This window comes from Rhea americana, unplaced genomic scaffold (assembly GCF_003343005.1).
Source record: "Rhea americana isolate MKP2758 unplaced genomic scaffold, rheAme1 scaffold_135, whole genome shotgun sequence".
NCBI lineage: Eukaryota > Metazoa > Chordata > Aves > Rheiformes > Rheidae > Rhea > Rhea americana.
This window is the reverse complement of record NW_028185428.1, coordinates 1855570-1883292: the sequence shown is the minus strand read 5'-3', so window position 1 is coordinate 1883292 and position 27723 is coordinate 1855570. Positions and strand designations below refer to the sequence as shown.

At 36.5% G+C, this 27723-nt stretch overlaps 1 protein-coding gene across 1 annotated transcript in view; it reads right to left on the bottom strand.

Annotated features, from left to right (window-relative positions):
* Nucleotides 1–982: 982 nt before the first annotated feature.
* Nucleotides 983–27723, bottom strand: part of CPEB4 (cytoplasmic polyadenylation element binding protein 4) — a 45023-nt gene continuing 18282 nt past the window's right edge. The window contains exons 3-8 of the mRNA XM_085298096.1: nucleotides 13708–13881; nucleotides 11016–11105; nucleotides 10262–10380; nucleotides 9274–9388; nucleotides 8874–9055; nucleotides 983–5396 (exon numbers count right to left, since the gene is read on the bottom strand). Coding sequence (XP_085154222.1) covers nucleotides 5169–5396; nucleotides 8874–9055; nucleotides 9274–9388; nucleotides 10262–10380; nucleotides 11016–11105; nucleotides 13708–13881 — 908 coding nt within the window. The 3' untranslated portion in view covers nucleotides 983–5168. The remainder of the gene's footprint in view (nucleotides 5397–8873; nucleotides 9056–9273; nucleotides 9389–10261; nucleotides 10381–11015; nucleotides 11106–13707; nucleotides 13882–27723) is intronic.

Here is a 27723-nt window from a genome sequence, read left to right as displayed (position 1 = left end):
CACAACTTGTGCATGGTTCCTGTCGCATAATCCAYGGAGGGCAGATACATAAGGTGGTAACACCCTAAATGATATTTTAAACGTTTTAGACATTTTAAACTGATGGCTAACGCTAGCAAGCTCATCTAAGAATGGTCTTTAAAATGCCAGACTTCTTCTTTCTCAGAGTCTCAGATCACAACTGCAAGGCAAGTAAAAGAATCCTTGTCTGTGTATGCCATGCTCGGCCATACCCAGGCCCTAACTAGTATCTTTGGGGCTTGGCAGTGGTTTCTGACTGACGTGCTGCATTACGTGTGCCTCAGTGGTATTCTTCTCACTGAACATGTCACCTGCCCAGTTAGTTTGATTTCTCAGCTGTACGGCTTTTTATCTTTGTGCCTATTACTGAGCAGCGGAGAGCACCAAGTAGAAAAGTGATCAAACGTTTAGCGACAATAGCTTGGCCTAACTGGATATGCTCCAGGCTGTTTAAAAAATAGTGCTGAATCTGCTGAAGGGTTTTTCCAAAGCTAGATGAGATTTCTAGACTATACTCAGCAAGCACCAAATTCACAACRTTAAGTAGTCAGCATTCAACACCCCCTACAGACATCTGGACAGCAGCAGTAAAGACGCTGCTTCTTTCACTGTGATCCAGAGTGCACTAGTGCATTCCATTTCTGCAATATTGCACAGTTATTTCATAGCAATTTAATGCAGTGTTCAGGGTATCAGCATCTCTCAAGTGCTAGTACTCCTCTCCCACACTTACCCCCTGCAAAACCATGCTCCAAACCAGTTAGAGTTTTGACCAGAAYAGAACCGCAGAACTTAGCCTAAAGCACTTAACACATCATATAGTCATAGGTGTGCTGTCTGCTTCATCAAAATCACTTCCCAAGCCCCATACACTTCAGCCACAAAGGAACATGTTTCCATAGGAAGCTTAAAATAAGAAGGTTAAGAAGAAAAATTGAGTTAAAAGTTTTATTCATTCAACATCTCACATTACAAATATTTAAAAATTATATGCATACTGGTATAAATAGTCATTTGCAAACTATTTAATAACATTAATTTTTCACTAGCACTTCAACAAATGAACTCTTTAAAAAAAGTAACTTGTGTTATATAACTTAGAGTAGAACATACAAAAATATGAACTTAAACGTGAAAATGACTTTAATAAAAAATGAATTACCCTTATTTAAAATGCTATAATAAATACTACAACCTCCCCATACACAGTAAAAACTATATGGAAATTCAGCCAAGTAGTACAATTAACTGACATACTTAAATAACTTTTCCTTCTGATAATATGAGCAATACATTGGGGGAAAAACATATTAGGGATTAGTAAAAACTAGACACCCACTTGCTAAAAGTTTCACTTCCAAAAAATATAACAAAAAATCTGATGAAAATTATAAAAACTAATTATACTTTAAAATTTAAAAATATAAAAAATAAAACAGTTGAATACAATATTGTCCCAATTCTTACAATGCTATCACAGTAGCTTTAAAATAAGATAATAAAATAAAGCAAATGACCAAAACCTTTTATTCCATTTTTTAAAAATAATCTCAAATTTACATTAGTAGAAAGATTGATTTCTGATTCTTTTCTTTAGAAACACCAGCAAGAAAGAGGATTTACTAGAACAGTAGAAAATGACATTTTTAAATGTCTGCAATTAAAAACAAAGAATTACACTGCAAAGATCTTCCAGAAGTCTGAAATAGGTATTGCACATAACTTGAAGTTAACTTGCCACAATTCATCAYATTCAAGTTTTAAATCACCTTTTAACAGAAGGTTTTAACTCTTCAAAAACAAAAGGGGTGAATTATCAAGTCTTTCCAACAGCATCCTTATAAAACGCTAAATTCATTCACTGCAAGTTTTAAATTTGCATTCTGCAGAGGTCTGTGTATGGAGAAGTATATACTATACCAAAAAGCACGGGGCAGTGGGGTTCCTTTACATATAAAATAATCAGAAACACTTTATTTTACATTGCAAAAATAACCATGTAATTACTCTGTAACTACATTGTAAATACATGGCCAGTGCCATGCTAATGTGATAAAACTACATGCTTATTAACCCCTTTGCAAATTGAAGTGATACCCTAAGACTTGTAAACTAATTACATGTTAATTATGTTTGGAGTGACATGGTAACTCCAACTACAAATCCCATGTAATCAGAAGGACATGTAATCACTATTTAAGTACAGAGTAATGTATATAATTGTTTATGCCCTGTAAATCGAAGTGTAACCAAATAATTTGTAAACACGCTTGTCACACAATCACAAGTGAATATTAGTAGAATAACAATTTCTTACATTAGTCATGCATACTAACATTACATGCCTGCCACCTAGCAGGCTCTCTTTTATTCTTTAAATATAATTTAAAAGAGCAGACACATTTCTGCATCAAACACCTAACATCAATTTGTTAATATTAAAAATGGCTAAACATTCACCAAAAACGCCTGCATTTGTGTATAATTTTTAAAAACTTAGTAAGAAGCAGTAGACAATTTTGCTGTTTCTTTACTTTTAAATTTCTACACTATATTTATGCATTTAAATTTCAGGGTCTAAAGACAGTGTCATTTGTCACTTTCATGCTTTTCTTCTTTAATTCTCAACTTTACATATACTATTTCTTAAATTATATGTACACCAAATACCTGGTGCTGGGCTAAGATGTTTAAGCAACATGCTTTCTTTTCTCTGCAGATTCTAAAATAGCATTGCCAGTGCACAACATCCATAATTCAAAATGTATGCAGAGCACTGAAATGTATAAAAAGCAGAATATAAGAAAATAAAATTTATTAAAATTATTTATATTAAAAAATGAAGTATATGAAGATCTCTCAGTAATAAAAGTACAAAAAGCTACTCTTTGCAATATGAAAAATTGAGGTATTGCATAAAGAGATATCCCGTCAGTGAAAAGTGTGCCTAAAAATGCTCACTGTTGGAAAAACAAGATATACAAAAGTAGTGCATAACAAATATACATTATGTGCATGACAAAATAAGTTAGCTACAAAAACACTGTACCGAAATTCAGCAGGTCATGTACAAAGGGAAAATTATTATTCAAAGCTAGTTCTCAAACAGTGTTATTTCTTGTAATGGTAACTCATCTCACCTGTTAACTGGGTAGGATCGGCACAATAGCACACCCCAAGCCACCTACAAGCATTAAAAAAATTAAAGGAACATTCCAACTATAATTATGTACTTCAGAGAAAAAAAAGTCCCTGACAATCTACACAAGAGCACTCTGCATTTGCATTACTGTTGTCAATATTTTCAGGGATTTCATTAAAAGCAGCTCCCTTTCTATACTTGACTAGTAGACAGCAAATGTCTCCATTTTGACCTTTGGAACTTGATAAGGTATAGTTCATTAAAGCCTGTATTGAAAATAAAAACTGCTTCTCATAAAGATAATCTGGGGTGGGGGGGAACAAGATGAGGGGGCTGGCAAAGGCTTTTATGGAGCAGATGTTTTCCAAGCAGTGCTGAGGCAAGTCTTTGGTTTGAGAGAATCTAGGATGGTACCATGCCAGTCAGGCAGTTTAGAAGATTGCCACCAAGTTCGTTTGTTTGTACACTGCTAAAAAAAAATCATTTTAAAAGTTGGCCAGGGCATTAGTTTAAAAGYAATAAAAATATTTTTCAGAACTACTCCTTCATTCAACTATTTCAAACTAAACTCGTGCACCCACTCCTCATCATTCGATTAACATGTACTGTGTTAATGCTTCTCAAGGTAGAACTTATTTATAATAAAGCAGGCATTAACTTAGCAATGTTGGCACTTCAAATACCTATGTTTCCTTATTTCCCCATATTAAGTTCTGAAGAGGAGGAATCTCAGTTGAGATATTTTTCTACAGGAAGAGTAAGAAAGGCATATGCATGTTTGCACTGTCTCGCACACAAATTCAGGGAACAGTACAAAGCAAGACTTGGAAATTACTTAGCTTTATGCCTTCGGTTACAACTAAGTTAGAGGATATTTAAAACTAACTTTACATCCAAGATGGGAAATCAATAAGCAGCCAATTTTAATTTGTGTGACACACTGGAATATCAAAACTTCAATGAAAATCAGTGATATCCTTGAGGTATCCTTAGGTTTTCTACTTTTTCATGTCAAAATGGAGAGCAAAGGCTGGCCCCTGATGAATGTTAGTAGATTAGGATATAGAGTTATATATAGCCATCAAAAATAAAAATCTATATATTCATCCTTCAGGAGAGGAAATGCCAGTTAACTAGTTGTCATTTTTCTAGCTTTGGTAGGATTTCTAGGGCTGTAATCAGACAACTGAATTCTCTTAAAGAAAAAAGAAAGTGCACTCCCCCCTCAGTAGTAACTTTACTCAACTTATACATTCAGGAATTCTTAAAATGTAATCATTCTGATGAAACTATAGTAAGCTCTGCYTATCTCATTAGTAATTTGGATGTGGGTGGTAGTCAGAGGCACGGTCAGATACATACCGAGCTAAAAATTCAGCCTCAAAACCCTCAACAGATTTTTTTAAAAAACACTATTATAATGCTGCCTGAACTTTGCTCATGCATTTCTGTTGCTTTAAACATGCTCTTTCCTGTTGATAGGTAAATGCTAACTTCATCTGTTGCTGGAAAAACTGCAAAGTCAAAACAAAAAGAGAGGAAAAGAACAGGCTTCCCTGGGGGAAAGTGTCAGAACAGACCGATAGTGTTATTGTTACATGGTTATTTTAATAAAAGTATTCTTATGTTCTTTATTAACAATAATTTAATTAAAAAACCAAAATACTCTATTGTTTCAATTCTCTTTTCTTAATATTTTTCTCTCCTCTAAGAAAAYGTTGCATGAAATTAAGTGTTCTCTTGGTAGTAAAGACAAGAGAATGCAACTTGCTTGCAACATGTTATCAATACGAAAAGGAGTTCCCAATACAGTTTTCAATGACAAGAGTCTACAAAATACCCATATTATAGGTCATTCTTTCATTATACTATTGTTAAATTACAGACTACTACAAAAGGACATGCTATCTTGAATAAGAGAAAGGGTTGGGTGGGGKAGGGACAATCAGGATAACAGAAGAGTGCACTTAATTTGAGGCCTGCATATAAGCACTGCAGTAATCACTTAGTTCCAGCGGAATGAAATATGTCTTGGGCGATCTCCTCCCTCCTTCACCAAGGGTTTGTGGAATTCCCTGCCAGCACGTGAATGGATAGCAGCCCAGCAATATTCACAGTAATACTGCAGACAGGTAACATTAGCACAGAAAAATGGAGCAAATTTTCCACCACAGCGGGCCCCCTGACATTCATCACAAAGCTGATCATCCAAGACATATGGCTTAACTTCCACCTGTATGCAGAAAACAAGAAGAAAGTTTGCAATTCTTAATAACAATGTAGGTAATGACAATTCCACATTATTTACTATGTTTATTCTAGCAAGACTGTGATCACTTGATCACAGCCATTAAACACTCAAAACTACAGACACTTAACTTGAGAACAATCCTGCTCCCGCTGTTCCTCCTTATAGCTTAAAAAAACCTGGATACTCATCATCTTTATCATGCATGCTATAACCTTTTTAAAAAAGGTACCAATGAACACATTATTACAGAATTTATGTGCAGAGATTCTTATCAAAACCTTGGGAGAATTGTGGGGGTTTAAGTATAGTGACACACAMTTAAGCTTCTACTCTTTCAGGCAGGAACATAAACTGTTTACACACTAACTGCAAATTAAAAAATGCACATATTCAGCAAATTTCAATGTCTGAATTTCCACCTTAAAAAAATCATTTATTATCTTTAATAAAGAGTACGATTCTGTTTCCTTTTACTGAGGCTTACTTCACTCAGCAGAAGGAGATTGGCAGCAAGGTGCCTAACCTTGCTGGTATCATATATGAAGCTTAAAATGCCAACCTAGAGAGCTAGCATTAAGGACAAGATGATGAGCAGCAATTTAGCACAGGAGACAAGAAAGGAGRGGAAAATTTTCTTCCAAGTTTTTAACTGGTAATAACTCATAGGAATTTACCAGCTGGTGCTCCAAGGATACATCTATACTGCAACATCTGCAGGCTACTGGCTTTTAATGCACGCATTTGCGTACCAAAACCAAGCCTGCTGTACTGTGGACTACAAAACCCTGTCCGCAGCACTCCAGAAAGCTTCTTCTGTGACAGGAACGACGAGCTCACGACTCTCAGTGCCCGGCTGCATTAAGTACAGCTCCTTTAGACATGCCTACACGTTTAAATAACAACAGCAGCCCTGCCATCCCCTAAAGCCTCTGTTCCACCTCACAACTAATGATCACCATCACTACCATTTCTCTGCTTCTTAGGGCTGCTAAAGGTCAATGCATGAATTACTCCGAAGTACAGCACAAAACCTCAACTTAAAAAATATATAGCTACATTACAAGTTGCTATTCTAGAAGTGCTTGYGAGCACTCTCTGAAGCTTGTTTAACCATTTTTCTCAGAAACATTTCCAAATATCCAGACCAAGACTAGTGTCTCTAATGTTACCCTTCTATTTCTGCATCTGGCACAGTGATGAAAGTCTTTGTACGTCTYGGGGATCTCAGAGTGCCACGCCAACCAAGCCAAATAAGGACATTCATAAGTTCCTGTGTTTTTAAACTTACCCAATTTTATTACAGTCCAGGCAAGTCACTGCAGTAGTTGATGTARTTTGTGCTTACAGTAAAAATAAACTACTCAAAGCAGTGTAGTAGCCTTTCTTTTCGCTTCATTTTTTGTTTTCCATTCCTGAAGAGTTCTGTTTCTCAAATACCCCCCACGCTAACCCAGAACTGCAAATGTGTAAAATAGCAGAGGCAAACAAACATTCCTAACATCATACCACTTTCTCCCTTCAATGCTACTTTGGCTGACTAGTTTTAAGTGGGTACTCAGTGATGAGCGTCATCTTCATCTTCTATAAATGCTAAGGAGTGTAAACTACAAATACGCTACGCAGGCCTCCTTAATGTGGCAGCTATCTTCCTCTATTACCAGTGTTCCCAGACACACTCAGAGGCTGGTCTAGGCTGCAACCTAAAGGCCCAACTACAGCACATGTAACTATACATCTGTTTGCTTTGGCCTGTACCTGCAGCACCRGTTTTTGTGCAAGTTAGCAACCCACAGATATTAGAGCCTTCAGCACATTTATTGTGTGCTGAAGCACGTGTGCCAAATTTGACTTGCAATATTACCTGTAAATATTACCAAATATTACCTGTTATTTGTGCTATGCATATTGAACTTCTCAAATGCACAGTGTAGAGTAGCTTAAATTACAGCAGTTGCATCAAAGTTAGGGTGGTAGCACTCATCAGAACCTCTACAGCGCTGGGTGCTGCAGGCCACCGAACATTTAACTTGTATTATCTCATTGAAGGGCGCACCTCTTTGCCTAATTTTACAGGAATTCCTTCTCTGTTAGTCATTTTATGTGCATATAAAATGTTACTAYAAAAATTAATAAAAAATAATACCTTAATAATAAAAAGCAGTATTGCCACTGTTGCATTTCTCTCTCATGCATCCAAAACAACTATTCTAATAAATCCTCTGAGCACGTATCTCCCCACATTTCTTCTAAAGCATGTAGAAAACGGGGAAATAAGGAGGAGTGGGAGGAGAGAAGGAAAGGGAAATAGATTGCAAAATCTTTCCTAGAGTTCACAAGTACTTACTTAAAATCTGTAGTCCCACCAGCTTCAATGGACCTATTCACCCAAGTGTCTGCTTATGCAAGCAGAAGTTGCACAAGGGTGGGGGGGGAGGCAAATTATTTGTTCAAAGCCATACAGAATTTATTTCTGAGCCAAGACTAGAACAAAAACATTCCAATTCTCAGGCCCACAATCAAATTGTTGTTCCAATTCTTCTTCCCCAGTTTTATAGGCAAACAGGAGTGAAATGATAATCGGCTAATCAGCCATTTAACAACAATGACTGACTGAAGCTTAGAGGTTAAGGCTTTGGGGCCTTTTTCCCCTCCCTGTAGTAATTATAGAATTAATATCAATAATGACAGCCACATAATCCTGATTCCTGAAAATCTTAGGAAAAAGCACGAACTAGACAGCACAGTAGAGGCAAGGATCTGAGCTTCTCAAAATTGTGCCCCTAAGATTAGCATAATAGGACAGTCACATTTTATATTAGAGTGCGARGAGAAGCAAGCTGCAGATCCATTTGGCATACTCCTTTAATTTATGTTAATAAAAGAATAAAATAAGCTGTAAATAATTTTGATCATTATTTTAGAAGTTAACTGGGCATAGCCTTTAAGTAAGCTATGGAGGATGACTATGAGGCTGTAACGTCCACCAAGGAGCTTACAACGCTTTGCTATGATGCTCTTTAGGATGATCCAGTATATGTAACATCAGGCCAAATTCTGCCTACTCTCTATAGAGATGTAGAACAGGAATAGGAACTGCTCCATCCTTGGGAGATGCCTTACTCCCTGACTTTATACAAACATTACAAGGGCAAATACTTACAGTGGGAGTATAAAAATGCAATGCTCTTACAAAAGGGCAAGGGAGCTGAAATGCTTCCCATTATGCTAGGCAGTTTAAGGAAGTCTGCTTCACAGTTGCCACCACAGTCCAGAAGCAAGAGCTCTGCACTACTCTTTCATTTTTATTCTGTGTTGTATCTAAGTGGCAAAATCTAGCCCTAAATATGCAATGAATCCGATCTAACATTTACAGTCTTCAAGTGATGCATTCACATTTACTTGGAAAACCATTTCTAGAGAAGGCATGAAACAAAAATAGAACGTGCTTGAGGACCTTACCCGTTTATCTATTTCTCCATGCTGCAGCTGAACAAAGCGAGCGCTGATAGCAGCTATGTAACTTTGTTGATTAGAAAATGCAACCCGCCCAGCTCCTTTTGGGTACTTCAGCTCAGGGTCTGTGTCAATTCCAGCATAGCACACCCCTCCGTASAGGCGATCCATTATCATTGCAAGTTCCACTAAACCAGAAAGAAAAAGAAAACAGTAGTGTAGATTCAGTAATTTTTTTTCTCACTTCCTAAAAGCACCAAATATGACAGTTCATTTGTATTAATGTTTCCCGGTATAAGTGTCAAGAGCACTTAACACTTCCCTTGCTGAAATTACGTCTCCCCCCTTGCTCTCCCAATCATACAGCTTATTCAACATGCCCAATACTGCAGAACACGCAGTGTACCTGCTCGTAAAGGCCGAGGAACACCACCAACAAAAATAGTTTTTCGTGGGTCAAGAGGCTGTGAACCATCCATAACAAAATCGCTATCACTAAGGTTCCAAGGCCGGATCTGAACCTATGGACAAAAAGTCTTTTTTTTTTTAAACCATTCACAATTCAGAAAGTATTTCAGTAACATAAATTAAAACAGTATCCTACAAAGAAGAAATTTAAAAATTGTATTTTAAAACTAATTTTCTACTTATTCAGCAATCACTTCTCAAGATGAAATGGTAATAATGTCTATTAAGACAGACCTCTTCATCATACCAAATTTCACCACTTTTTACCTAAATTTGTAGGAAAAAAAAATACTGCTTGCACATTTACTTAATCATGACTGAACTGTGGTGTATGAACTACGTTGCTGCATATATGTTATCTGTGTTGTTCTAGCCAAGTAAAGTGTAGGCACTGGACTAGTGTTATCTCAATGGAACAGGCTTCAGTGCACAAGGTCGTGTGTTTATTTACTATGCTGAACCAGCTACTTTGCCTACAGCTGGCCAAATTCAAAGTACAGGAATACAACATAAGTCTCTCTATTAATTGACTTGTTATGCTTTTTGAGGTTTAATTCGTCTCTGTCAAAACATGCTCCATACAGCGCTACAGGTACTATTGAATATAATACAGAATTYATGCTAAGAATATATTACATTAAAAAACGTGAAATTTAGTAAGTCTTTTTCTAAGAAAAATATGAATTGTAACTAGACTAAAAACCTCATGATGTGTATGTAATGTGCATCATGGAGGATTAACTTCAGAGTTTAGAAATACCCATCTAAGTTGATCTTCTCTTTAAGAATTTAATTTGACGACATAAAGAAATTTAGATATTAGTGCTCTAAAGACAGAAAAAAAAAGAAAAGAAAAAAGGGCATCTGAACAGCACAATTTCTAATTATCATACAGGAACTGCATAGCCACTGAAAAATGTACCTACCGGTTTGTCCTTGATAGTGGGGCTGGAGACACAAAGATAGAGTTTTCCATCTTCTTCAATACATGCATCAATCAGTGCCTGAACAGAGCTTTCATCTTGGAACAGCAAAAATGCATATCCTACAAAGAGAAAAAACAAATGTATGATTTCCTTTTTTATTGTCATATATGATATCATCAATAATTTAACACAGAATTTTGCCTGATGCCACGTCATCATGCTACAGCATAATGAAGGACAAATTTTACAATGCTCTTGCACACTCCTAGACTAGTCTGCTGCAAGTCCTCTGCATTGTCAAAAAGGAAAGCAGGGACATTTGTGCCCAATATACTCTCTCTCCCTCTCTTTTGGCAAAGAATAAGCCAAGAGTATTAAATGACCAAGAGCCACAGCTCTAGAAGCACGTCGCCAAGCATGGTTGTGAATATAAGGTACAAATCCTCCCTGGTTTCTGTGGAAGGCATTTAGCTGCTTTAAAAAGGACTGCTCTTGACTATTACTATAAAAATGAGTAAAGCAGAAAAAGGAACAACAGAAAAAAAAAGGAATAAGGTAAAAAGAGGAAGTTAAGGAAGAAGAGGAAAATAATCACAAGACCATGTTCTACAGTCCATCAGTGCACAACAGCCCTAAGGATTCAACTTTTTTTTTTCCTAAACATAGGGCCATTAACACAAAAATCTCCAAAATGGAGCTTTACTGAGAAAAAAAAAATCAAAAATACTCATATGATACTAATAATCAAATTTACCTTTTGGAGGAAAATAAGATTTACTCTCCGCCTTGTGCGGCCAGTCTACAATCAGAGGTCCGAAACGACGAAAACTAGCAGTGATCTCATCTATAAAGAGAAAGGAGAAAAAGCATGAACTGAAAATGAAAGCATCAATCAACTGTATGACATGCAAGACATCTGAAGAACACAGATCTCGGGTATCTTCTTCCCAGCCTATGAACAGACATTTTGCAACCCCAGAAGTTGAGCAGTTCATAGAAATGCTTAACAATGTTGGCAAATCTTTCTGACAACTCAGAATATACGTTGGAAAACAAGACAGTTGAAAGATCAATTTCCCCCCCTCCCCCACTAATGGCTATAAATAAAAACTCATAACTCAGTAATTCACAGAAATGGAGTCACTGAATCTATATAGCTATCTTAATCTAGCTTCAGGCACTTTCCCACAAAGAGTTTGCAGACAACTCGCTAGTAAGTCATCAGATCTTGTAATTGTGAAAAGACTGGAGTAAAAGGAAGGGACTATCACAGTACCCAGCCACGTCCATTCATATCATGTGTCAGTGCCACAACTGCAAATATTATCTGACTTAAGCTCAAACTAACTTACAGTAAACTTGCAGAACATAGTTATGTCATTTTATAGGACAGATGATAAACAGCATGTCACTGTATTATGAAGCAACTGTTGCATCCATTTCAAATCTTTCTTCTACCTCATATTTTTGGAAAAAAACTACATATTCTAGTCCTATGGAAGCTTTCTAATTGGAGCTCTGTTCTTCTTGAGATTGATTATTCCCCTTCCTTCTCTGCAAACATACTTGAACCATTAGCAGGGAAACAAAAATCTCTGGACAAGCAATGTTAATTAAAAAATTGAAATAGAGATAAATCATCCTGTTGCTGGCGAGTCACCTAAATTGGCACATTGCTCAGTAGTATTCTGCTTAAGGTATTACAGGGCTTTCTATATTAGCAATGTTTAATGCAACTACTTTCCCCACAGTGTTCCACCATTCTTCCCTTTGCCATATTGTATTTCTCAGAAAAATGTTTCATTAAGAAATCTCAAATTCTCCTGATTTTTACCCCTTACTGATACAGCCTGAAGAACAGGAATAACTCCACTGGGGGCTGCTCACAGCTCTCTAACAAATAAAAAGCGTAAGAACGGTGCTTTACGAGCATTCTGTCCTATCCAGAGGATATCCCAGGACCAGGATGAAAACCTCATCAGCTGTGTTCTGTTGGGGGTTCTTAATACACAATTTTGAGAGGAGTTTCCTATCCTCAAACTCTGTTAGAAATCYGCAAAGGTGTTACTAGCTCTGCCCTTCTCAGTCTGTTTATACTCTTTGCCCACATTGCTAATGTAATAGCAACTGAGAGGTCACTGCCCTGACAGCTCTTTGTGCACCACGGGTCAGCAGGAACATACACTGCAACGCAAGAGTGTCAAGGTTACATGCTGATGAGGATATAAACCACAGAAAACAATACTTACTGTGTATCTRTTCTCCAAATAGATCTCCATTCGCAACAGCATTTATCACAAACTTAATGTTAAAGCACATAGTCAAAATACGTCAAAAATTTGGTYGTGCAGTAAATTTTAAATCGCGTCGTCCTTATGCTAATTGACACGTGTCATTTACAGGAAGAGTGCTGGCAGAAGCAGCTTTGAAAAATTCTAGCTACTCTCTGAGCACAGGTTTAACAAAGGTCTTTACACTTCAGTAAAAAGGGCCCACACAGATCAACCTATTCATGTGCTCAGCTRCTTTTAAAATAACAAAGGTAAAAAAGAAAAAAAAGATTGAAATAATATGTTTTCTTGTAGATGCCATGTTATATTCAACCCTTTAAATGCTAAAGGCATAAGCTATGGTAACCATGATGAAAGTAGCTCTTTTATTCGACATGCAAGTCAGCTTGTCATGTCACAGTAGTATGCAGTGACATGTATTACCATCCTCCCTCACATGAAAGGTGGACATTAAAACAACATATTAAGAAGCGACAAACCATGAATTTTTTAGGTTCATACACAGCAAAACACCAAACTCCRGACAAAAGAAGCTTCACAGTTGGATACGATATATTTTTCTTCTCTGTCACCACAGTTTGTGGGACGCACCTAACAGAAATCCTTGCTTCCTCAATATATGAAACTGCCTCTGCATACATTTATTTTTTTCTGAGTCTTCAACACACATGTATGTTAAGAGCTAATATAGGACACAATCACTGGCCAAAAACAAGCTCTAAACAATTCCACATAAACATCTAAATAGAGAGCTAAGACTTATAAGGACTAAACAAACTTTATAAAAAAACAGCAACACTCCTCCTACCACTACCTTCTGGTGCCTATAAACAGGCTGTAAAGTATTGGTAAGGAATATTTACTTATTTCCCCATCACCATCTTTTTTTTTCATAATTTTATCTTGTTGAATGTGTGCTGAACACACAATTCTATTTTTCAAAGGTAGAGCAATTCCATAGCCAAAACTAGTTCAAATTATCTCACTTTTGACATGGACTGAGAGAAGTGACATAGAGAGATCTATTTACATATCAAAGGTCTTCTGCAGAGTTTGGAAAACAATCAGGCCTTAGCTAACAGACAAAAGGTTTTGCACTGCAATTTTGTCACTAGGTCAGAAGGCGTATTTCTGGTTAAATTTTTCTCTGCGTACCTTCATCAATATCTGGTGGCAGTCCACCGACAAAGACTTTACGGGAATACCGTTCAACTCTTTCTCCATTCTGGTGAGAGAAGCAGTGAGGTGATCCTAAACCACTGTGAAGAGTCTGATCCCCACGTCCATCATCCAAGAACCCGTCTTCCATTGGAAACAGTGAAGACTGACCTAGAGAGGGTAGAAATAAATAAATAAATAAATAAAAGAAGAAGGAAAAAAAAGCCATACATACTAACAGAAGAAAGTGCTATTTAAATGGGGGGAAAAAAAGAAAAAGGAAAAAAAAGAAAACCTCACCCTGGCTGCTGCATTAGCAGGAGAGCTGTTTGCAGTCTTCCCTTTTAATGAGCTACTATGTTCTCTATTTCATAGGAACCTTACAGGTTCCAGTACCATTCAGTAACTCAGATAAATAATTTAAGAGAAAAAGTCACTATCTTCTTCATAACTAAACTACAACTAATGAAAATTTGAAATAAAACAGTATTTCCAATAGATGCTCAGACTGACCATTTTCCATAATATTTTGTGTTTCTGAATGCAATTAAAAGATGTAAAACAGAAGAGAGTATAAGCCCAATTATTTCAAGGACTTTCCCTATAGCAGACATTACTCAAATCTAAGCCATATATATCACTTCCCAGTAAACAACTTCCTACACTGAGCTGATACAATTTCACAATACAGATGGGAAAATAAAGAATTCTACCAACTAAATAGAGTACACATATAAATCACCTGGTATCAAGACCCTTCATAAACCATCCACTTGGAAATAAAAAAAAACACCCTAATAAAAACAACAAGATCCACTGTAATTGCCTGCAAAAGATGCCTGAAAACTAAGCAATATTGTGTCATTCCTTGGGAAGACCAGGTTTACTTAGATGTTAAAAAAAGATATTGGTTAATGGACTCAATCTAAGAGAAAAYGTTGAAGCATGCTTCCCCTATACAGTCCAATGCTCTCCTATTATAAACTTTTATTATAGATCTATTTAGTAAGTTTCATTACTTTTATACTAYTCTTATTTTGTGTAACATCATAAACAGAGCATACAAACTTATCCTTTCAGTAATGTCACCTTTTAGTTACAAAATTCAATAGCTAGATAGTAAACTGAACAGACTTCTACTCATTTAATGGGTGTAATAGGAATATAAATATGTGAAAAATAAGCCAACATATGAGATGTGCTAGAAATTTTAGGATACATTTTATTTTACCTATAATACAATATACTATGTCTGCCTTTCAGAATTCATTACAATCTAACATAGTAGTATATTAGTAAGCTTAATTTATCCTGCTCTGTTTTCCTTCATTCAAAATTACATTAATTTATTTGATTTTAAAAAGAAAAAAACAACTTCTTGAGAACAGGAAATTTGACCAGTTACAATATCCAAACAATTTCCATGCAAAAATCAAAGCACTCACAGGTTTAACAAATAAATAAAGATCAACAGTCCATAGAATTTAYGTAAGTAAAATACAAAGACTTGATCATTTTTCTTTATTTGAACTTTCAAGAATCTTTTTATGCCTTTAATTAAAATAACACTTTGAAAACCAACAATCAACTGTAATCCAGCCTATTTCTGCAACTCGGCAAACTTGGCTTTCTACCACRATAAAAATATTGTAATATAGACTTAAACATGATTTTGTTTTCCCCTAGTGAATTGATGCATATTTTGTTTGGCTCTTACRACCCCAATCCTGCAGGTATTTTTGGAAGGGAACAATTCTCCATACCTAARCAATCTTTTCTTACATTCATCAATATTACCACTCGTGTTGCATAATTCAACACGCATCCTTGCAGGATCTGATTCTTTAACCTAGTTGACCAGGACAAGTATTCTCTGTACTCTGTGCTGGATCAAGAAAACCATCAGTACCCAAAGAACCAAAGATAAACTTCTCCAGTACTGTCATTGGTAACATACACACAATGTAGCTCTCCAGTGTAAGAATTCATACAGATGATGTCCACTGAAAGGATTATGATCATTTCAGTCTAAATAGTATGCTACTCCAGAGTACAATATAATTCAGTTAAAATGCTTATTTATGGCATGCAGACTACATAAACTTATGCGAAGCTGATGTTTTTTAATCTTAAATTTTGGGGTTTGCTTTCCAGTAACAACTTAATGTTATTTCTCCCATGAGACATTGTTAACATTAGAAAATTAAATAGGAATACTGTTACCTCGCCTTCTCCCATATGTCCTTGCTGCATGTTAAATGAGAAAGAAAACAGCCTTTCAAACATTGTTATAAGGACCAAAAGACCTTGTTTAATCTTCTTTATACTAGCTCAGTGATTCTCAAGCCCTTTCCAGGTTATTTAAATTGGTATTCAAAAGCTTATCTCCCCCACCACCCGCAATACCATGGCTTCCTTGCACCATCTCTTGTTACTCATTGATACGAAACGTTGATAGGAGGCCAGCAAAGGATGTAYGTATACTCAAGAGACTTTTTGAGAACAGTTTCAGTTTTTAATTTGCACATTCCTTTCAGTATCTATTCCTTACTCCTCTGCTGGATGTATGCCTGTTAGTAAATTGATCTCTTCTCAAGCACTAGGTCTCTCGACACCCATTCTGTAAGGCAACACGCTCCCTACCTCTCGAGCTTCAAGTATAYTCCAACACTCATCTCTGAACTGTAGGAAAAGCCCTAACACAAGGAACGTGAGGGACAATTGTGTTTATTTCTGGTTTGAGATTAGATTGCTAAAAAAGCTTCGTGCATCTCACAAAGTGCACAGTTAAGTTGTTAGTGGCAAATAACCAGTTAAAAGACTTAAAAGTCAGAGATAACATCTAGGCGACTAACACTGCTTCTCAGACCTCCTGCAGTCTACATTTAATAGTATAGATTTTCTCATACTAACTTACAAATTCACCATAATTATTAGACAGCTACCTACTGCCTCCTACTTGCCTTTTCTCCCAAACAAATCAATGCTATCACAAGTACAACATTTTTCTGAGCTGGCTTACAGGACCTGTTGTCAGAATATGGCCAAACTTCCTAATCAAACTTGCACATTCTTTCGGTTTTAAAGATAATCTCATTAAAATCTGTAACTGAAAGGCAGCCAATTGTTTTCAAAACCTGGATCCTGGCAAGTACCATGAGAAAGCCTCACTCCAAAAGTAAGGCTGACAATTAGCTTAAGCATTCGATATYTGCAAACCACAACAAAACACGAGTAGTTTCTTCTTTCAAAATAAAATCACATCAATCCAATTTACTTCACGATTGTTTAACATTGGTAAGATCATTTATTTCGCTGATCTTTTGCTGATAGAGATACTCACAATTAATGCCAAGATGAAAAAAATGACCCAAGTCCTAGGGTTCAGACCAGAACATACTCTCAAGTGTTCACGCACAGATACTAGCTTTACTGAAGGATCTTAAAGGCTGAGGGCTTTTGCAAGTGTAATTTTTCCACAGTGATTTTTAATTTAGAAATCCAAGACACTCATACAGTCTTAGAAGTACAAAGTTTTAATGAACTCGTCTTTCATGCAAAACAATCAGCAAGTTTACTGAGTTTCTGACCAAGTTCAGAAGCTTTTACACATTTTAGAAGACTTCAAGCACTTTCAAAAACAGCCATGCCTATAAAGCCATAAAATCTTGCCTGTGGTTTCTAAATTACTAACAAAACCACACAAACGTCTTTGCTTGGTACACCCACTCTTGGCAACAAAGTCTTCAGCATAGACACAATTCTCACTGCAGATTTGTGACCACAATTTAGGTCAGCAGACTCCTCACTGCTTTGCCACCTGTGCCACTCCAGACAATAGGATTTTTCTCCTTTATTAGTACAGCAGAGGAGCTCAGCAACCAGCTTTAAAGCATTTCCAGCACCAAATATTACTGAAGAGGTTTTGAGAACTAAACATTAAGATTGTTTTCTTAATTTACAGTAGAAAATTTCCTCCATTTGCTTCATCTAACCCACAAAATACCAAGATGTGACATTTCAAAATGCTTCTCAAGGGCCACAGACTCTAAACCATCCCAGCGCAATAGAGACACAAACTTTCTCTCTGTGTTGAATTCAAAGCTCATCACATGCCATTAATTTCCACACAATGTAATACAGCACTGAAACAAAAGAATGCTCTTTTGGCAGGCCAGGAAGACAGCTAACGGTAATTTACTGATTCCACCTCTGGCTTCCAGAATTTCATATTCAGTGAAATCTTTGCTATGGAAGTCCCTCAGCTAAGCTTCAACACAAACAATACCTTACAGTAACCATTACAGGAGAGAAAGACTTAATTCTAGAGATACTTATGCCTGCCCACTCCATGTGGACAAATGAGAAGACTGCAATGTGGTTTGGGACTCCTGAAATCTAGTTTTTGTTTCTCCATTTCTTTAACATTTCAGGAGAATGCATCAAGGGCTTAGGACAGATTTACTGACCTCATAAGACATTTGAGCAAGAATTATGTTACAAAACCTATAAACCAGAAAGTATTTACACAACCAGTTCAACTGCTTATTAATAACCCATGAAGAGACATCCTCCTATATGATTAGTCTAAAATATGAAGTGCTATTAAGCAGTTACTTCAATTATTTTGTCACCTCAGCCCTCCTTGCAACACTTTTGTGCAATAACACATCTCCAGTTAAATGTGGCTCAGCTTTTTCTCTCTATAGGAAGCACCAAAATGACCGTCAGCACATTGTGTAGAATCCCATAGGCAAGTGTATATAGAGAACGGAGAGCCCAGTGACAGCAATCTTGCTGAGGATCCATAAAAACTGTATGCTAGTTTTAAGTCTCCTAAGCCTCAAACTTACTACAAGCTTTCTTTGCAAAAAGATCCCTCTTTAATGGATTTCTTGCTGCCTTCCGCTGGCATGGAGCTACCTACCTTATGGTAGTGGCTGCAAAGCTACATTTTGCCATTAATTGTGGAGGGTTTAATTAAGGCCAGAGCAAGTGGCAGAACGTTTCAAAGGGAGAGCAAGCAGAAGGATCTGTATGTTTTGTGAAGAACGTCATCCCAACTTTCTAAGACCACATGACAACCAGGAGAGTTATGCAACCATCAAACAGCCTGTGCATTAAATTATTTAACATAAGATCCCCCTGGAATAGACAGCACAACTGTATGCTCCAAGTGAAATTATGGTTTTATCTTCATTAGCACTAACTTGCTAGAGTTGTCTTAAAATGCTTAAAATCCAGGTTGATGTAATACCTGTCAAGTTCTGTATCCAATTCACATTTTTAGTCCAAGTGCTCTTGGAGGCACAGATTCTGCTCTTTACCTTAGCACAGAGGCCAACAACACACTGCAATTTTTTACTCTTAGGTTAGTCACTGATATGCTCTGATTTCTTTCCTCTAGAATATCAAAATAGACTACTTTTACTAGTTCCACATAATTTCAGGTTCCTATGCATATTATATTTCTCTTGTAACCTCAGTAATATTTAAAATTTAAGAGGGACAGTTATTCATGTTAAACTTTGGTTTCATAATCAAGCCTTTACATAATCTGACCGTAAGAACAAGTATGACCCAATCGCATCCTTTTACCAGGAATGAGTTCCACCACTGAGATAGTTTCTTACTATCTATCTTCATGAAAGCTAGGAAATTCACGCCAATTTGAATATACCTCCATACTTCATACAAATCATACAAGCTATAGGAAAAATATTTAAGCTGAAAAAAATTTTGCTGAAGTTATTCCACTTTTACAAGCTTTTGCACATGCAATAACGATTTCAACTGCTGATTTTAATGACAAAAGCGAGTTACAAAAAGAAGCTAAGGTAGAAATGAGGTAACCACTATAGGGGAACTAGGCTACAACTCTCGCATATGCAAGCAGTAAAGATTAGAAGGGAAAACAAAGGCTCGCAAAGATAAAACAAAGATACTATCATCAGCCATTTGTTAGATTTTATATACATGGCTAAAAGTGTAAGAGGCTGAATTATTTGAAAAAACTTTCAGCTTTAGATCATCACAGGTGGCCAATGTCTTATCTTAGAAGGCAAATATGCTCAAAACACAAACATAGTCTCAGACTTTTTCTGAAACTGTTTACTCCACTCTTCATTTTCTCCTAAACACAAGATAGGGAGATGATTTGCTGCTGGTCTGTCTTTTAGTTCACTTAGGCCTGAGCTTTTAGAAAAACAGAAATATCAGAGTCACAGAATTATTTCTAGATGTGAGCTAGATAGCTTGAATCTATTATACGGAATACACTTTCAAGATTTTTTTTATTATAGAAAAATGATTGAAGCAGATATAACTTGCTTTTGCCATTCCAACATTAAAGACTTATTTCTAAAATATTCTATAGTAAACTATATTCTGCAATTGCAACAAAAATGATAATGCTGTGCAGAAGACCATTAAGATAGGAACCATGGTATTTTATTATCATTTTTCCCACCATCCCCTAAGGATGGGTGGGCTTGATTATAACCCAAGTTAGATTTTAGCAGTACTTTATGTTTCACAATGCATTTCATAAGCAATGCACGGACCACATGCTTTAAGTAAATTCTACCACAGATAACAGTACACTTCAAAAAACGTTTTGTGTGAACATCTCAATCCCAACTTTGCTTTTGAGAATGTAATCTTATCCATAATCAAATCAAAAGCAGAACAATGAAAGCGATAACGAACATCTACATTTAACCAGTCTTTGGTACCATACAGTGAGGCTGACAGTGGAACAACAGATTATGGATGCTAAACACAGAGTAGCAAGGTCACCTAACACCTGATTCACTATAAAAACCATCCATATAGAATGAACCTTACAAAATTTTTAAGAAATCTGAACTGACAGCAGATTTATTCCATATCAGAACATTGCATCTTGCAGCCACAGTCATCTTCACGATACCGTCAAATGAGATCTCTGTTTTAAAAATTGTTGTCAAAGACGCATAAAGAGACTATATCATGTGGATTTCAATACTGCTGAACTTCAAAGAATGAAAAACATTCGAACAGTATTTTCTTAACGAAAGACAATCTTTGAAAAAATAAACACCTCTGTATATACATCTAGAAAACGCATATTTGTCACACTTTCAGCAGTGTCAAAATCAGCATGAAACCAAAAAAGTAGAGTACATTTGGCTGCACTGTAAACATCAAGGACTGACACCTCTGGAAGTACTGATTCTGCAGAATTAAGCAGTAGCAATGCCAAAACCTGCTTTTTTTCCTCCTAATTTCTTTTTAAATAAACACAACATTAAAAAGTATCTGATGAGAAATATCACCCCACTTTAAGAGGTCTTTGTATTAAAATATTATCAAAGGGATATTCTACCCTGTAAAGGAAAATGAATGGAACTTCAAAAGGAAGTAAATATGTATGATCATTTCCAAATGTGACAGCAGCCTCAATATAAAAAAAATCATTTTTAGATTTTTCAGGGGCATGCACTCTTGAAAACAAGGAATTATTGATACACATTCATGATTTTAAAATTAGAAATTAAAAAAAAAATACATACTTTGCTTAACCAGAAAAGTTACATGTCATATCCAAAATTTCTATCACAAAGCTCTCATCGGTCACCAGTGGTCCAATAATCATGGTGGAAAAAATATATGTATTTCCACTAGCATAACTGAAAATTAGATCTAATACTAAACCATGAGTTAAAAATTACTAAATATATAAATTCTTGAATTCCACCACAGTTCCAAAATTCACTTTCCTTAAGTGTTCACATGTCATGCATCTCGGGTTGGAGAATAAAACTATCAGAATGAACAGGTCAAATGTTTCTGAACCTGGTTGAAAGGTCAACTTAAAACAAAACCCTAGCATCCTTGCTGCTATCTAAAGAACCTGTAGAGAAATAAACTGATACAAACCTGTAACAAACACAGAAATATGTAGAATGTACTCAAAATTCAATTAGAAAAATTTTCAATTTGGTATTTAAACTCCAAAATGTCTAAACCACTGCCAAAAAGCAAGACTACTGTAACAGAAGCAAGTGTCATGCTTTATTTCAAGTAAAATCAGATACCTAAAAGTAAGTATGTACCTATTACTCTTGCAGAGAACATTAACAAAATGAAGATTCAGGTATTTCATAGCACTGGAATACAGGTCTGAGTGGAATCTTTCATTTTAAATTCAAGGCSACCACCACACAGCATGACTAACATACAAAAAACAGACAATTTTCTTTTCTTCCAAACCCTGAGTAGTATCTATAAAAGCCTCAAGAATATCGATAAAAGCACTGGTTCTCTGAAGTCGGCACTGTTTTACCTCTGATTACATTGAATTAAATAGGTTCACAAGGTAAAAACACAGAACTCGACTGTATGGCCCAAAGCAGACTAACAGCGTAATAAATTTAAGCCAATACCCAAACTGAGCAACCGGGACACCAAGTCCTGGACATGGCTCCATCATGCTATTCAAGCATCCTTGGGTAGGGAAAATGGTAAAAAAGGTGACAGCTATTAAAACATCACAACTCAGTTAGTGTGAGAGCTTTAAAAAAAACACCCCCACTATTACTGCTCTACTGCTGATGCTATCAGGTAGACTATCACACTAATACAGAGCCACTTCACAGACTGGAACTCAAAAAATTATCTTTCACACACTGCAGAAACTACAGAGGTGGCAAACCAAATCCTGTCTCGCTCCTCTCAAAAATATCTAAGCTTCAAAGCTAACTTTGAAGTCTTCTTTTCTGTAAAAGAGAAGAATACAGAGAACTCTTTTCCTGAACAAATCCACTTTAAATCCAAAATGTAGCTGTAAATTTGTCTACAAGGTACCAATACTTTTTTTGTAATTCCAATTATGCTAAACTAGTTACCACTTAAGTGAAACACTTAAATATCATACTTTTTGGATATAACTTTTTACTCTCCTCAGGTCACACACAGGGTCAAAGATAAGAAATCAAGAGCAGAAAAGCAAATTATGGATCATAATCCAGTGCTGCAGAATGGAGGTTAGCTTGAGCACTTCAGAGAAACAGCTATTCTTACGCTGGAGGCACTGAGTTTTATTTTACATTACAGTAGGATTTGCAGAGAATAGACAAGAAGTTGTAACAACATCCCATCTTTTTCTTCAATGTATCTTCTAACTTATACCATGGAGAAATTGGCAGAGTTTCTTTCAAACACTTAAACTATTACTATATTCATAATAAAAATAAAGATTTGAAGGCAGAGTTTAGCGCTGAGAGGAGGAAAGGAATTACACTGCTTCGCCAGCAAAGAACAAATCACGTTCTTAGCTGTGCAATTACTCGAAGCACGGTAACTTCAGCAAATTCCAAAACACATACAACTGATGGACTTTCTGACAAGAGCAAAGCAGAGAGAAAGGCATGTCATATGCTAAAAGTTGCTGGATAGGAGATGTTTTGTAAGGTGACAGAGTAACATTTATTAGGCCTGTTGAGAGGGAGGAAAAAACATTTGTAGAAAGTGTTAAGACCTTCGCAAACCTTCCGTTCGCAGTCCCGGTTCACATGCCCTGCTCCTGGATTCGGTGCATGTTGTTTGCCYTCAGCAGATGCTGCTCTCTGCCTCTACTATCAGCTAAACAATTTATGTAAAGCAGCAGGTTGAATCCTGCCCATGTTTTAATGAACAACCTGAAATGCAGTTCCTGCATATGACTCACCAGAGTTGGATTTACATTGGCATGTACTAGCGGGCTGCAAGATTCAAAAACACAATTCCCTAAGTTCAATAATAGGTTCAAAGCAACTTATTTTTGTCCGTGGAAGAAATGATCACGAGGCAGCTTGGAACGCTACATGAGCACTTTGTTCCTTTTTTAAGCATCCTCTTACTTTGCTCCCAAACAATAAGGAAACAGTAATACAAGCAAAGTCAACATCAAAGGCAATCAACTCTCTGCAGCATAACACCTCCCCATTTCTCATTTTTAGAGCAACCAGCACAGTTAAGATGCTGATTTCTCTAGCAATTTACGTGAAAGAGAACTGTACTACGCTTCTCCCCAATCCAAATGGGGAGAGAATCAAAAAGCTACATTTAAAATAGATCAGGACTTTTTCCTCCACCTAGGTTCCAGATGGTATGAAGGATGGGACGTCAACACTATTTATTACATCCTTTTTAAAACACCCATAAATAACCAAGACATTCTTTGGAGCGTTTTCAGAAAGATGCCCCCATCTCACTAAACATTTGGGCACTAAAAGGAACCACAATATAAAGATTTGCATGTGTAGCATTGCTTTAAATTACTGGGAATAATTTATCACAAATGTCTCCACATTCCAAAAGCAACATTTATCCTTTTCTCCTACATGCGAGATCCGACTGCTGAGCTGAGATTCTTGTTAATGGGATTTCTAACACTATAAAGCAGAAAGAACACCACTCTATATACCCTTTACTTCTGCATATCAGGAGACTGCAAATGACTGCTCCACTCATCTGAAAGTTCAATTATCAGCATTGAAAAAAAAAAAAAAAAAACTAGCACCAAAGCTAAAAAATCTGTAAAAAATCTCCTCATCAAAAGTTCTTATCATGATACCTAATGTTCAAGTACTAAAATACATAAGATATTTGGAGAGAGAATCTGATATATTTAGAATTTCTGTATCCAATACCTAAGTAATTGAATGGAGTATCAGATTTCAGGTTGCCGCACAGTAATTCTTTTGCATAAATGCACAGACTCCCCATTACTGAAAAATATTTTTGTATGACTCTTCTAGGAGCTTATCAAAATCAGTTAAAATATTTTGAAAGAAATATATGGAACTACGTAAAAATATTTCACTATCTCCCAATTGGTTGATATGTAGAGCAGCTGATGGTTTTAAGGCTCAGGATATATGTCCAGCCACAAAGAATTAAATAGTTATTAATTAACAGAAATAATCCAAAAGCAAATACATAATTAAACTGAGACTGATCAGAAAGGGCTTACAAATTTTCTTAATATCTCTTCACAAGCAAAAGTTAAGCATGGACTCATCTGAATCATTGCTTCCGTACCCAACAAAGTAGTTCAGCAGCATAAAACTTACTTTTACTTTTTCCTCTTAAAGCCCCCAGTAAAAAGCATTTTAAAGGGACTAAGAAGCATAACCAAGCATCTCAAATGTGGTAAATGCTGTATTTGTTTCCATATACAGTCTTAATTTGTCCCTCTTGGAAACATATTCCTTTATTATATCCCATACTTTAGGCAAGTTGAAGTCCGCTCCATTGCCCGTCCTTGAAATGATAAGCACTAAAGAATGAACTCCATATTTCTGTACTCAGACTTTCCAAACAAAGACTCCAAATTTTGTTTGTTGCAGCCAGACAGAGTCCTATTTGGAAAAATACTATCACAAATCAACCAAAGCCCCAGTGGATAAAACCAAGGAAAAAATGTATGCATTACAAAAAAAGACATCTGCTTTGCAAGTATGTAACAGGACACAGAACCTCTAACAGGTCATCCAGTTAATCCCCTGTGAGATGACTGCATTTAATTACTCCCAAACATGTCCAGCTCAAAACATCTTCTGTAACAGCAACGACATTTTTGCAACTACCTGTCCCATACCTTGCAACATACCTTGCCCCCCAAAAAAGTAACCATCTAACTGGTGTTACTTCTTTCCTCCCTAAAATAACACTAGTAACAGACAACATCCATAGAAGTGCAGTTTTTCTACTTAAAGAGTTAAGATTCTTGTTCCCAATTCTACGTATCACTAACACTGTGTTTTTGTCACGTCATCTTTTCTTCAAAAGTGTCCTCCTTTTCATTATACCTCTCATTTCCTCTTTGCCTCAAAGCACTTCAGGCTTCTCCTGCTGCTCCTTTCATGCTATCTCTAACCTGATGCACATGATGGTAGACTACCCAAAATGTGGCTAACAAAGGACTCGAAGAGCTAAAAATTCAACATCAAGGCAAAAAAAACATAAAAAAAAAAAAAAAAAAAAAATCAAAAGACACACGTAGTCTCAGCAGTTTGGGAGGGGAGATGAGGAACAGGAACTAACAAACACTGATGGCATACAGCTCCAAATTAAAGGCTTCTTGGAAGCCAATCCAGAATGGTCAAAGATCATCAAAACAGGAATTCAAGAAAAGAAGAAAAAAATATATTTGGTGGACAGTGATAATGATCAAGGCAGAGGATTAAACACAATTCTTTAATATAACAAAGGCAAAAATATACAAAGGAATAAAACCTTAAAAAAGGTTTTAACCGAATTAGCAAGGCTGCTTGCATGGAATTCAGCCTAAGTTTGTTAGCTTTAACACTTTTCAAGATCAAATCACTGAATCACAAATGATCCAGGCATTACAATTTTTAGCATTGTTTTGATGTTYCATTGTGTTTTGAAAAATCTGCAACTACCACACCATTTGCAGAACATACATTCCTAGGAAATATCTTGTCTGAGGAGTACAGAAAGCATTTCATTTTCCTTGCCAGACTCTAGGGATGGCATGGCATGGCAAGCAGCCTAAGAGAAATGTTTCAAGACTGGGCAAAAAAAGCCCGCAGGCCTCACACTCCAATGAAGTTAGCATCCATTTCAAAGCTGGATCAGGACCAGAAAACCTTGGGGTATTTGTACTGCTTTGTAGTAGAGTATGGGAAGGAATTTCCCAGTCTCAAAGGGTGGTTATTACCCTCTGGCTTATTACTCAATGGCTCAATTTTAGGACAGATAGGATAAACAAAGGTGTTACTGTTGCTCCACTGAAATTATACCATACCTGAAAAACTATAAAGTACAAATAACTAGTTATTTGACATCTACATTATTAAGGACTATTCTTCACTAAAGGTGCAGATAGTATCATAAAGAAGTACCAGCTCAGGCAACCAACGGTAATTGTTGCTTTGCCTTATTTTCTTCCAGCACTATTATTCAACGTAAGTTAAAGTTCTCAATGTAGTTCCAAAGGCAAATTTGTCAACATTTGGACAAATTCTCAAAACTCTGAGCAACACTATCACCTAAATACTTCAAACACTTAAAATTAAGAGTATCAGTAGACCCAAGGGAATTATTTAGTATAAACAGCAATTGACCTTTTCCAACTGGTATTWTCTCTAATTGAGAACCAACTCTAACCAGCTACATTTCCCAGATTACTGCAGATGATTGTAAAAAAAAAGTAATTAAACCATCTTAAATATTGTATTCCTGATATTTTTGCTGTATTCACAACAATGTGAAAATTTATAGCAAACTGTAAAACCAACAGAAGCTTAGCCCTTATTCTTTTCTTAAAATCATATACATGTAACAAACAATTTTAAAAATTTATAATGTAGCACAAACTATTTTCTGAGATCACATACATGGGTCTTGAATTTTCACAGCTGATACTGGAAATTTAAGGTGTCAAAGCCAAGAAATAATTAGTAAAAAATTCTCACAAATCTTAACCTAAATTACATGCTACAACTGCCTAAGGGCAACCTGTGTTCCAGTCCACCTACGTCTTCCAAACAAAGCGCAAATTCTCATCTCATCAGCCTAAATGCAGCCAAATGCAGACATCTACAAATTAAAATTTGACTCTATTTTCTTAAGGCATACTGTTTCATAAAAACAGCTAATCGCTAAATAAATTGGCRTTTCCAGGCTTTAACACATCGTCCTAGCATCGTGCAAGCACCCGTGCTCTTCCTCCTGCCTGCGCGACGGCTAACTCCTACGCAGCGAGCTTCACACCGCTCACGGGTTTGGGTTTGCGGGGTCTGCACGTGTTAGGAGCCGGGATCCTGAACTAGGGAAAAAAAGGAGGGGGGGAGAAAAAAAGGAAAAAGAAAAAGAAAATAGGCGTGCTTGCGGCGCTGGGAATCCAGCCGTCCTAAGAATCCCGCTGCTGCTCGTACGGGCGCGCACCGAGAGGCGACGGGCCGCAGCGCAGCCCCCCCCGGCCCGCCCAAGCCTTGTCAGACCGCAGCAGCTTGCGGACGC